Source organism: Plasmodium knowlesi, assembly GCF_000006355.2.
Source record: "Plasmodium knowlesi strain H genome assembly, chromosome: 12".
NCBI lineage: Eukaryota > Apicomplexa > Aconoidasida > Haemosporida > Plasmodiidae > Plasmodium > Plasmodium knowlesi.
In genome coordinates, this window is record NC_011913.2 from 1,622,511 (window position 1) to 1,634,635 (window position 12,125).

General features: G+C 35.6%; 4 protein-coding genes across 4 annotated transcripts; 2 read left to right on the top strand and 2 right to left on the bottom strand.

Annotated features, from left to right (window-relative positions):
• Positions 1 to 1,339: 1,339 nt before the first annotated feature.
• On the top strand, positions 1,340 to 2,603 carry PKNH_1236700 (hypothetical protein, conserved in P.knowlesi; the record flags this gene model as incomplete). The annotated part of the gene is made up of 2 exons (XM_039114174.1): positions 1,340 to 1,423; positions 2,103 to 2,603. The coding sequence occupies 2 exons, from the start codon at positions 1,340 to 1,342 to the stop codon at positions 2,601 to 2,603; spliced, it is 585 nt and encodes a 194-aa protein (XP_038969823.1).
• Positions 2,604 to 3,214: 611 nt separating this feature from the next.
• PKNH_1236800 (conserved Plasmodium protein, unknown function) lies at positions 3,215 to 3,670 on the bottom strand (the record flags this gene model as incomplete). Its single annotated transcript, XM_002260382.1, has 1 exon — positions 3,215 to 3,670. One exon carries the CDS (start codon positions 3,668 to 3,670, stop codon positions 3,215 to 3,217), a length of 456 nt encoding a protein of 151 aa, XP_002260418.1.
• Positions 3,671 to 6,262: 2,592 nt separating this feature from the next.
• On the top strand, positions 6,263 to 8,923 carry PKNH_1236900 (serine/threonine kinase-1, putative; the record flags this gene model as incomplete). The annotated part of the gene is made up of 1 exon (XM_002260383.1): positions 6,263 to 8,923. One exon carries the CDS (start codon positions 6,263 to 6,265, stop codon positions 8,921 to 8,923), a length of 2,661 nt encoding a protein of 886 aa, XP_002260419.1.
• A 1,074-nt stretch (positions 8,924 to 9,997) lies between these two features.
• Positions 9,998 to 11,980, bottom strand: PKNH_1237000 (ribosomal protein S29, mitochondrial, putative; the record flags this gene model as incomplete). The annotated part of the gene is made up of 2 exons (XM_002260384.1): positions 9,998 to 10,044; positions 10,162 to 11,980. The coding sequence occupies 2 exons, from the start codon at positions 11,978 to 11,980 to the stop codon at positions 9,998 to 10,000; spliced, it is 1,866 nt and encodes a 621-aa protein (XP_002260420.1).
• Positions 11,981 to 12,125: the final 145 nt, after the last annotated feature.

The following is a 12,125-nucleotide window of genomic DNA, read 5'->3' on the forward strand; positions in this document are numbered from 1 at the left end:
TCAGGGTTTAGGGTTCAGGTTTTAGGGTTTATGGTTCAGGGTTTAGGGTTCAGGTTTTAGGGTTTATGGTTCAGGGTTTAGGGTTTAGGTTTTAGGGTTTAGGGTTCAGGTTTTAGGGTTTAGGGTTTAGGGTTTAGTTTTTAGGGTTTAGGGTTCAGGGTTCAGGGTTTAGGGTTTAATGTTTGTAGAGTATGGTTTTAGTGTTTAGGATTTTAGGTGATTATGTATGTTCTGATGAAGAGAAATGTACAGGTGTATGTAAGGATGGATGCAAATGGAGAAAAATAGGAAAATGATAATCAATGTATAAAGGAAAAAAATATTATTTGGGGGGAATTAAAATAAGCATAAAGGAGGGACGAAAAAATGGGAGGAAAACATAAGGGAAGGAATTAAAAAGGGAATGAAGTAGGGGGATGGAAGGAAAAGAAAAGAGGAAAAGAAAAGGGGAAAAGAAAAGGGGAAAAGAAGAAGAGAAGAAAAGAAATGCAAGTGGAAAATTGTATTATGGAGGAGAGTTGCGTACATTTAATTTTTTTTTTCTCTCCTTGCTTTTTTTTTCTTTTTTTATTTTCTTCTATTTCTTATTTCCTCTTTTTTTCTTTTTCTTTTTTATCTATTTTCCTTTTTTTTTTTTTTTTTTTCTTTTATGTATATATTTTTTTATTATTTCCTTGTAAATAAGGAAATGTTTTTTCCTTATGTTGGAATGTTTTAATTAGAATGGGGAATGAATTGTATAATAGTTGGAAATGTGGGGAGATGTTCTTCTTTTTTTAGAATGTGGTGGATGTTCCTTTTTTTTTTTTTTTTTAGAATGAACTGTTTCTTTTTTCTTTTATTTATTTATTTTTTTTTTTTTTTGCTCTTTAAAACTTATTCTTTCTAATAAAGATATTCTTTCTAATAAAGATATTTATTTCTAATAAAGATATTTATTTCTAATAAAGATATTCCTTCTAATAAAGATATTCTTTCTAATAAAGATATTCTTTTTAATGAAGATATTTATTTCTAATAAAGATATTCTTTCCAATAAAGATATTCTTTCTAAGGAAGATATTCTTTCTAAGGAAGATATTCTTTCTAATAAAGATATTCTTTCTAATAAAGATATTTATTTCTAATATAGATATTCTTTCTAATAAAGATATTCTTTCTAATAAAGATATTCTTTCTAATAAAGATATTCTTTCTAATAAAGATATTTGTTTCTAATAAAGATATTTGTTTCTAATAAAGATATTCTTTCTAATATAAATTTATATAGCGAAGGACAAATAGAATATTCACATGTTAAATTGAAGCAAAACAAATACAGGAGACGTGAGAAAAAAAAATGGCATCTTTTTCTTTTATAAAAATATCCACATTGATCTTTGCATACCTATTCTTATGGTATCAAACCAATTATCAGCACCAGGTATGAATAACAGAAAAAATTTTTTTTTGTAATATTTTTTAGAACTATAGGAGGAAATAAATATGTAGGGGGTGAAAACGTATACATATATATATATATATATATATATATATATATATATATATATATATATATTATATATTATTTTGCCACACCAAATTATTATTCATGTTTAAGGAAAAGGGGGGGAAGTTTTCAGGGATTTTAGGGGTTAGGGTTCAGGGTTCATGGGTTTGGGGTTCCGTATTTAGGAGTTAAATTCCGGGTTCCGGGTTTAGGGTTCCGTATTTAGGAGTTAAATTCCGGGTTCTGGGCTTAGGAGTAAGGTTGTAGGGGTGTTTGATTAAGGTTTTAAGGGTGTTGGAAGTCAGATTCCGGGTTATAGACATAAGGTTTCAGGGCATAGAGTGTAGGGGTTCAGGGTTTAGGGTTTAGGGTTCGATGTATTGTAGTAAGATTCCAGGTTATAGACATAGGGTTTCAGGGCATTAGAGAGTAGCGTTCCGGGGTTAGGGTTTAGTTTGCTTTGAAGGGAAAGGAAGGAAGGAAGGAAAGGGAAAAGGAAAGGGGGGATGGGGGGGGGAAGGAAATCCTTCCCCCCCTTCTTTCCTTAGAACATTCCTTACATATACATATTTTCCATATATATATATACGTTTTTATTTATTTTTTTTTTTAGGTGAGTGCATTAAGCACATTAAACCATGATGATATATCGGATGGAAGCGGTTTATATTCATCAGAGGAAGATATAAATAATGGAAATGCTCGTTTGAAGACATTAGGAAGTGATGGACCACATGTTCCCCATAAGGGTTATGGGGATTATAGTCCTCCCCAAGGAGGAGTAGGTTCCTCCGCCCATTCGGCAGAAAACAACACCCCAAGAGATGCAAAAAATATAAAGGATAAATTTCGCAAATTTTGTGAAAAATTTTTTTGTCGTGGTGCCATGAAACATAGAAGTATACTATTATTAATAGTGAACATTTTGATCTTGTGTGTTCTGCTTATTTCGTGCGTATCCACGGGATCCGGGAACTTTTCAACGGCTACTGCTAAAGGACTCGGAGTTGCCGGAGTTATAGGTCTCCTTATATTAGTGGGTTTCCTCGGATACTATTATTATAAAGCACGCAAAAAATACGTCGAAAAAAAGAAAAAAAACAAAATTCTATAATATTAAAAGAAAAAAAAAACACCAAATATTATAAATATTAAATATCCAAAAGTATTAATACGGAAGTCCAAATCGAATTCGAAGTTCTACATACGTTGTGTATAAGGTTTACATTCCAAAGTGGGAAAAGGGGGTCGCAGGAAAAGGTCCACGGGAGAGAAGGGGAAGGGAGTAAGGGAATGCAGGGGAAGGGTGTCGAAGGAAAAGGGGTCTTAGGGAAAAAAAGGGGAGGGATAAGGGAAAAGAAAAGGAAAACAAAGAAGCAAATGAAAGTGACCGCAATTGTTTGAAAAATTACGAACTTAAAAATAATTTCCAAATGAGTGAAAAATAACGAAGAAAAGGGCACGTTGACAAACGTGCGACACAAGTGGCCCCTGAAAAATGGGTAGTCACCACGTCTGCGCAAAATAATAAAAAAAAATTATTCGTAAGGCTTTCGTTCCTTTTGCTAATTGTTAATTAGCAGTTGTGCCTTTGCCTTGCTGAACCGCTAACTATTTTTCTACCTTTTCCTCAGTGTGTGGTACGTAAAGATATGCCCGTGGTGCAGGAAAAAATAAAATTTTCCTCTTCAATTTGAGAAAGGGGAAGAAGGTTCAGAATTGTGTTCATTTAAAGTGTTTCCTTCTTTTTAAATCCTTATTGTACGAAATGCATGAATCAATTATCCTTTTTGAGGCTTCTTTATTAATTGTGAGCGCTCTTTTATCTTCATTATTTTCCTGTTTTTTTTCCTTTATTTCTTTCATTAACAACTGTACCCTTTTTAATTCATTCTTAATGGGATGGTTACTGAGAAAGTCGCCCGATATTTTCAAATAGGAATGAAAAACAGAACATATGGAGTAGGCAAGGAATGAATTGTATTCAGCATACTGCACAGGGTTTAACACACTTTCCAAATCTTTTATGGAATAATGCTTATTTAATAATCCAAAATTTTCTTGAAACTCTTTAATGGTCGAGTTTAAACTTTTAAGAATTTCTACATGATCATCTTTTTTCGTTTCTAGTGTACCGTTTTTCTTGCACCCTGGGGGGTTGTCATTTTTTCTGCGGTCCATTCGAATTAATTTAAAAAAAAGTTTGGAATTTCTGAAAACGGCGAATTCAGGGGCATACCTAAATTTGCACTCTTCAAAATATCGAAACGTAAATTTGGTTATTGTTCCGTGTGTGCTTGCACATTTGCTTACTTACTTTTTTGAAAAAATTTGGGTGATTTGAGAAGACAAATAATTCGATTAATTTTATCTGAATGAATTTCGCATTTTGAATTTCTTTCCCTTAAAATAGGTATGAAAGGGTTAGAGATTATAACAAAATTTGGAGTTACTTATACAAGCACATTTCTAATCCTTTAATGTGTTAAAAATGGATGCAAATAGGTTACTCTGAATGTAGCAAGTGTACCGCATAAATACGTTACCAAAGCGCTACGATTGTATTGGAAATTCTCGTTCTCTCACCGTATCGTCTCCTTAAGCGCATTTCTTAAAAATGGCTACACGCATGATAATTCTGCATGTGAGGTACGTTCCCCTTTTAGCTGTTCATCTATAGAAGGAAGCGTATTCCCCGTAATTTGCGAGTTCGGTTTAATTCTGCTCTACCACTGTGTTAAAGAGACCGCTGCTATGGAGCACTATCCTTCCGGAAAAATACACATAATGTGGTGAAGTGGCGGGCTTACAGATTTATTAAGCTGACAATATTATATACAATTAATGTCTTCCCCTCCCTGTGTAATTAATATCTGCAGCGCAGATAAGTACGTGCAGTAAATTTGTACACGAAACAGAAGGAGGAATTGGTAGGTTCCCCATTAAGGGTAAAAGTAACGCACTTCCGTTACTATGGAAGTTTCACAAAAAAGGGAGTCACAATGGAAATGACGTAATTATTTCCGTTTCATCGAATTTTTTGTATTATATATTTTTTTTAATTTCTCAAAATATATTATATTTCTTCACATTAAATAAGAATATCGAGTTTGAAGCAATCTATTCGCATAAAATTGAAGTACGTGTGAAGCCATCAAATGGGAAAGAGTTCTTCAGGTATATATATTTTTAATAAATATATATTTAATGGACGTATGAAAAAATTATTCGTGCTAGTACAAAGCTATCGCGTTTTCCCCCATTTCAACATTTGTTCGTTTTTCTTAATCACATTTGTTTTCCGTAATTTATGCATCTCTCAAATTGTGATGCGCGCCGTAGAAATGAAAAAAATTAGAAAAAAAAAAAAGAAATAATAGGAATTGCTTAAAGTCGCAAAAAGTGACAAAATCAAAAATCAAAAGGAAAAGGTAAAAACTGTTTCTGATGTACGCAATTTTTGAAATGCGAACTAAATTTAACTCTGTCGTAAATTACACTGTGGAGAAGCGGCGGAATGGCATGTGAAGCGCACTGCGTTCGTTGTTTCTTTTTTTTCATGTAAGCGGCAAAATTGTTATATAACATTCGCTTGCACATTTCTATATGCATATGACACATGAAAATGAGGAAAGGTGTATGGTGGAACAGATGTGAATGTTATAATATATATACACTTTTGCGCGCCCAGTTTTGTACATCCATGGAATGATAATCCTAGGAATGATAATTGTGCCAAAAAAAAAAAAAAAAACGTTGTCTCTGTTTCTATGTACATATTTTACAAAATAACATTGTTAGGGAAAGGGAAAGTTTCATTATCACGAAATGGTTATTTCCCTTTTTCCATTTTTTTCTTTAAATTCTGCAAAGTGTGCTGCCTATGTAGTGACTTCTTAATTCTGCATGATCCTTTTTAAATTCCCCCCCCCCCGAAACAAATAAACAAATAAACAAATAAATGTGGAAGATATATCAGCCTTCCAAACGCAAAGTAGGGGTAATTTTGTTTCGTTTTCCTTTTTTTTTCCCCTTTCCCTTCATTTGGCATTTACTTCACTTTGTATTTACCTTTTTCGACTTTCCTTTTCCTCAAAATTTTGCCATTTTTTGCCATTTTTTGCCATTTTTTGCCATTTCCCGCCAATTTTTTTCTACCTGTCCCCATTTTTTTTTCTACCTGTCATCATTTTTTTCTCCATTCCTTTTCGACATTTTTTCCCCAATTCAGTCCAATCATAATATACTACTTTTTTTCAAGTTCAGAAAAGTCCTTTGCCTTTAAACAAAGTGGGAGGCTCTTCACCGCCCTGCCTGATTGCGCATTGGCGAAGCCAAGTGCAGTCATGTGAGCGTCTGTGGAATTAGCGTCATCCATAAGTAGCATATTCATATTATGCGCAAATGACATTGTGTTGTGAGTGCTTTGCTGCTGCTCGCCTGGTGTTGCTCCGTGCATATAAACGTGTAGAAGGCTGTTAACGTTGGAAGGCAGAGCATGAATGCATTGTATTGTATGCGATGCTCATGGGCGAGAAGTATTCGTATAACACGTATACATATTGCGTGCTTTTCCCATGTAAAGTCCATCCCTGTGGTAAGCGCGCGGGATAAATGGGAAGTCACCAGTTTTATACATATGTATCTTTAATTCATATAAAGAAGCAATACGCGCAGGGAAATAATTTGGAAAAAAAAAAGGAAAAAACTGCTCTTATGGCTTTTTTTTTTTTTTTTTTTTTTTGTTTCCTCAAGTAAAAAGAAAAAGCCAGAATGATCCAAGAGAACAACAAGGACTGTAATGACAAGTACAGCAGTAAATATAGAGAATATAATTATTACAGGAATTATATAAGCGATATAAAAGGCAAGTATATGGGTTTCGGAAATATGCAAAGGGATAGCCCGAACGCAGGCAGGTATTTTAATGACCCTCAAAGGAACAACAATTACTACTACTACAACCGGGAGGGAAACCTGCACAACAGCGCATACAGAAATTCTTACAGAAATTCGTACAGAAATTCGATCAGAAACTCCATCAGAAATTCGAACAGAAATTCATACAAAGATTTGCACAAAAATTTGTATGAAAATTCGTACCAATGCTCGTACCATAACGGGTACCATGATTCGCACAACCACCTGTACAATAGCGGCTTCGACAATGCCTACAGGAACGAGTACAGCAACGAATACAACAATGCGTATGGCAATTCCTACGGGAGCGGTTTGAAGCTGCTTAAGGGGAAAAGGATCAGGAGTTTCAACAGCAGTAGCAACTCCAGTCGGAAAGGAAAGCTCTTTAAGAAATTTAAAAACTATGATGTGGACGAAAATATGATCAGAGCGTATAAAAATGGGAGGAAACGCAGCTACTCGTCCATGAGGGAAATAGATGATCATGAACAGAGACACCATAAGGTGTATCTAGAATCCAAGTACGACCACGAGGAGTATCAAAATAATTACATAAAAGGATTTAATGTGAGCAGAAAAAGAAACTACTATTCTTATAAGAAAAAATTGTACAATAGTGATAAAAGAAATTATGACACCCACTTTGGACAGGGAAATATCTTTTACAATAATGAATATTACTTATTTAACGACGGCTCTATGTTGAAGAGGAAAAAAATGTATTATGGCAATAAAAATAGCTTCAGAACAAATTCTAGGAGCTATAATGGGCACCTAGACAGAATGAATAATAGAAGGAAAGATTCCCATCGAAATGGGAAGTGTAAAGCGACGGCTGCGCATCCGAAGGAGACAGGAAGTTGGGGAAGGGGACCAAGTGCATCTAGTGCAACGAGTGCAGATAGCACGGTGAGAGAATGCAACTATAAAGACAAGGATGGCAAATCTAATAAATCATTCAAGTTAAAAAATAGCGATACGACACGAGATGATGGTACAGGGAAATCAAATATGAGGGATGAAATTATGGGAAATAGGAGGAATCTCGCCGCGTGCATTGATAAGGAAAAAGGATCACATCAGTCACCTCGTAAGTATACTCGAGGTGTAAGGAAAAGAAAAAAGGCTCCCGACAGTTATAGTGGTACGAGAAGTGGACGTCGGAGCAGGCGAAGGAGCACACAACGAAGAAGGCGCAGAAAAGATAGTCTCAGTAGCAATGACGGAACAGGCACAAGTTCTTTTTCACAAAGAGGGAGCAGCTACTCCTCAGTTGAAAATAAAAAAAAACACTATTCGGATAGGTACAGTAGTGAGTCCGACGAGTATACCCCGTCGGATGAATCAACGGATGATATATCGTCGAGGAAAAAACACAACCACAAAAGAAACAGAACGAAAATTTCAGATATGGATGATAATAGCTATAGGAAGAAAAAAAAAAAGAAAAAAGAAAATTACGACTCAGATGACGAAATTGTACACTTCAGTTGGAAAAAGGGAATGGTCTTAAACAACTGTTACGTGGTGATACGAAAAATGGGGGAGGGAACCTTCGGAAGAGTTCTTCTCTGTCAGCACATGGACACAAAGAAGTATTACGCGGTGAAGGTAGTACGAAATATTAAGAAGTATACAAAATCTGCAAAGATAGAAGCAGATATTTTGAAGAAAATTCAAAATGATGATTTTAAAAATAATAATATTGTAAAATACCATGGAAGGTTTATGTACTACGATCACATGTGTCTGGTTTTCGAACCCCTGGGTCCATCTCTCTACGAAATTATCACCAAAAATAACTACAACGGGTTTCATTTGGAGGATATTAAGCTTTATTGCATTGAAATGTTGAAAGCATTGAATTATCTCCGCAAAATATGTTTAACGCACACCGATTTAAAGCCAGAAAATATTTTGCTAGACGACCCCTATTTTGAGAAAACCTTAGTGAGTGTTAGAAGAGCTACAGATGGAAAGAGGGTTGATATTTATAGAACTAAATCTACGGGAATCAAATTGATAGATTTTGGTTGTGCCACATTTAAGGATGGATACCATGGATCTATTATAAACACAAGACAATATCGTGCTCCGGAAGTTATCTTAAATTTAGGATGGGATGTGTCAAGTGATATGTGGAGTTTTGGTTGTGTATTGGCTGAAATGTACACAGGGGATCTTCTCTTTAGAACCCATGAGCATTTAGAGCACTTAGCTTTGATGGAAGCTATCATTCAGCCAATTCCCAAAAAAATGATAAGCGATGCGATCAGAACAAATGGGGCCAAATATATAAATAGGGATCATCTAAGATTGGCTTGGCCAGAAAATGCTTCCAGTTTTGAGTCCATTAAGTACGTCAAGAGGTGCCTTCCGCTGTACAAACTTATAAGGAATGATTTATTTTGCGACTTTTTGTATAGCGTACTGCAGATCGACCCCGCGTTGAGGTCATCCCCCGCCGAGCTGTTGAAGCACAGGTTTCTGCAGGAGAGTTATGAATACTACTAGGGGGGATTATATAGGGGTGGTGTTATAACGGTGTTATTTTAGCGGCTAGGAAGGCATACCTGGAAGGATGTGGAAGAAGAGCACAGCGAGGAGGACAACCCATTTTTAGGTAATTGTATTTTTTTGCTCCTCATTTTTTCCTTTTTTCTACTTCCCTCCCCCACTTGAATTAAAGCAAAATTGATTATTTTCTACTCATCCAATTTGTTCTTATTTTTTTAATTCACCTAATTTTTTTTTTTTTTTTTATTTGTGATTTTAGTTATGTCGCCCCACTGTTTTGTCCCTATCAGTGTATGCACCTCTTTGGAGTGAGGGTGCCGAAAAAAAATGGCATTTTTTGAAATTGCCACGGTGTATATGTTAATGTGTCTTTTTTTTCTTTTTTTTTTTTTTTTTTTTTTTTTTTGCTCTTCTTCCCCGCGTGAAGACCTCTACACAGATATGGTCTCCATGGTTGATAGATATATCTCCCCGGGGTGTGCTAACCTCCTTAATTGAATTTTTGGTTAATTTTGTGGTGCCCTAAAAATCTTGTGTATACAAGTGGGGCTCCTGTGCAAATTTGCGAATGTGCATATAGTTACATTTTTATATGTACGTACGTGGGTTTGCATTTTTCTATCCACTCATCGAGCTTATCATATTTTCCTTAATTTTTTGTTTTAATAATAACCCTAGTCATAACGCAAAAAAAAAAAGCAACGCGCTGCAAAAGAATTCGTTCAGTCATAGTGTGCGTCTTATCTCTCCAGTATCAGGTTGTACTTGGGATGGTTAAAAAAAAAGAATTGTGAGAAAGTGGAACGTAATACAAATATACAGAGGAGGATATACAAAAGGGAGGACTGAAACGTTGGCCTAAATAAAAAAAAAATGCAGAAGTAGGTGCGCTTCGACAGCGTATTGAAAAAAGAAGAAATTCCGACTATTCTTGTATCTGTCCAAAATACCCTTAAAGAATCATCCATGGGGTGAAAAAAACTGGAAAAAAAAAAAAAAACTGAAGGGAGATTCTTTCTCTTGGGATAACAAGTCCGTGTTTTGCATATGGAAAAGGCACTGTGGGGTGAATCAGTACAATGTGGTTAAGAGCTTTCTTGCCTGAAAACCATTTCCTCCTAAAAAAAAAAAAAAAAAAAAAAAAAAATTACAGTATAAAGCGGCTATCGGATGCATTCCCCCCTTTATTTGCACAAAGGAGAGAATTCCTGATGCGGACGACAGAATGATTTTACCAGTGAGCATGTAGAAGTATTCCAACTTATTTACATCGAAATTGTATATGACATTCTGGTTGTACAAATGGGAAACAAAATTCTTAAACTCGCGGAGGGTGAAATTACGAGCTGTTTTAACATCCCTTTTGTGTATTCCCAATAATTCTGGCCTGAAATTTCTTCTATTTTCTCTGTCCCAACAGGTGGAAACAATTTTAACGCACCTTTTATATTTATTTGCGTCCCACTTTAGTAGCAATTTAGGAATAGTGAAATAGTACGTAGGAATGTACCCATTATATTTTGTATTTTCAAAATTGATGGAAAGATATTCTGAAACACTGAGGTTGAAGTTGAACTGATCTACAGCAATCAGAATGGGGAATTCAGTTTGCCTTTTCAAATGTTCAAACAATGCATAAATGCACAGGTTAGCATATGACACATTATTTATACCAATATGTGCTAATTCTAACAAATTAGGAGGTACTGAAAATTTATCCAATAAATTTGGTATTTTTACATTATCATAATAAAATTTGTACAATTTTTGCATGTACAAATTCTTTTCCCTTTCATTTAAGGCCTTATAATTTTCTTCATCATTTACTATTTCTGCATCGATGGTTTTTCTGATTATTTCATCATAAATTTTTTTATTGTACAATAAATGTGTTCCATCTAGGCAGGTATTTTCGAGAATTTTTTTATCAACTTTTAACTTTTTTAAAAAGGATTCATTTGTTTTTACTATGTCTTCCAGAAATTGTCTGCTAAGTTCTGGCTGAATGTACAAGTTCGTATTACTTCGGACAATCGTGTTAATGTCAAATTTATATTTTTTTATATCGGGGACGAATATAACAAACCATTGGTTTAACTTTGCCCACAGAACTATGGTGTTTAGGATGCAGCTCTTTCCTGTTCCCCTTTTTCCGTCTATTAGGAAGCTTCTACTTTTGTAGGACCTCCCGTTGTAGTTGCTCCCGAAGTTGCCTGCATCGTTGCTCCCGAAGTTGCTTGCATCATTGCTCCCGAAGTTGTATGATTCCTCAGTTGAGTCTCCATTCGGATCACCACCATCATAGTAGCTAGCACATTCACCTTTTTTGGCAAAATAGCTATCCAACTTGTAGGAATCTCTCCGTTTGCACAATTTGTAATTCTCTCCAAAATGTTTCAACTCGTCTACAATTTCGTACGCCAATTTTCTGAACAACAGCCCTACTCCCTTCAAATTTTGCGCATTCTTTATCATGCGTTCATCTGGCACCATATGATTCTTTTCTAGTTCTCGCAGAAACAAGTCGAGGTTATCATTTTGGTGATCACCATCGGGGAAGGCCTCCTTTCCTTTGGCTTGTGTACCGCTTTCCCGATGGGTGCCCCCCCCATCGTGCATCAAGATATCCTTGGGTAACTCCCCCGCTAACCCCTCAGGGAAAAAACTGTCCAAATACTCCTTCTCGAACAGGAAACACTTATCCACATTTCCAATGGCGAAATGGGAAGGGGTGACATTCATTACCCTGTCATTCTTCACATTGATATACATCTGTGGATTGAAGAAAAAATCGGCCACATTTTTTTTTCTCGCTGTCCCATGAATATTTAGCAGCTTATTAAATCTTTCCTCATCATACGGGAATGCCACCAATTCTTTGTTATAAATTTTCATCAAGTCGTCTTCATTTCGTTTGCGGTTTTCTCTATACGTTCTGTGCACCTTAGTGTTGTTGATAATGGACGGGATGTTGTACGTGTTGAATGGGCGCACACAGCCCAGGGGAATTTTCATCTTTCCTTTTAGCCAGGGGGGAGAGAAAAAGGGGGGCATAGGACAAAAGAGGGCAATCTGCTTTGTGTACTCATTCTTCCCCGCTCCAGTTGGGCTTCTCACAAGGGAGGAAAGGAACAAACATGAAACAGTTCCCTACGTATAAATGGATTCGTACATACATCCATGAGAATTACCCAGAGGG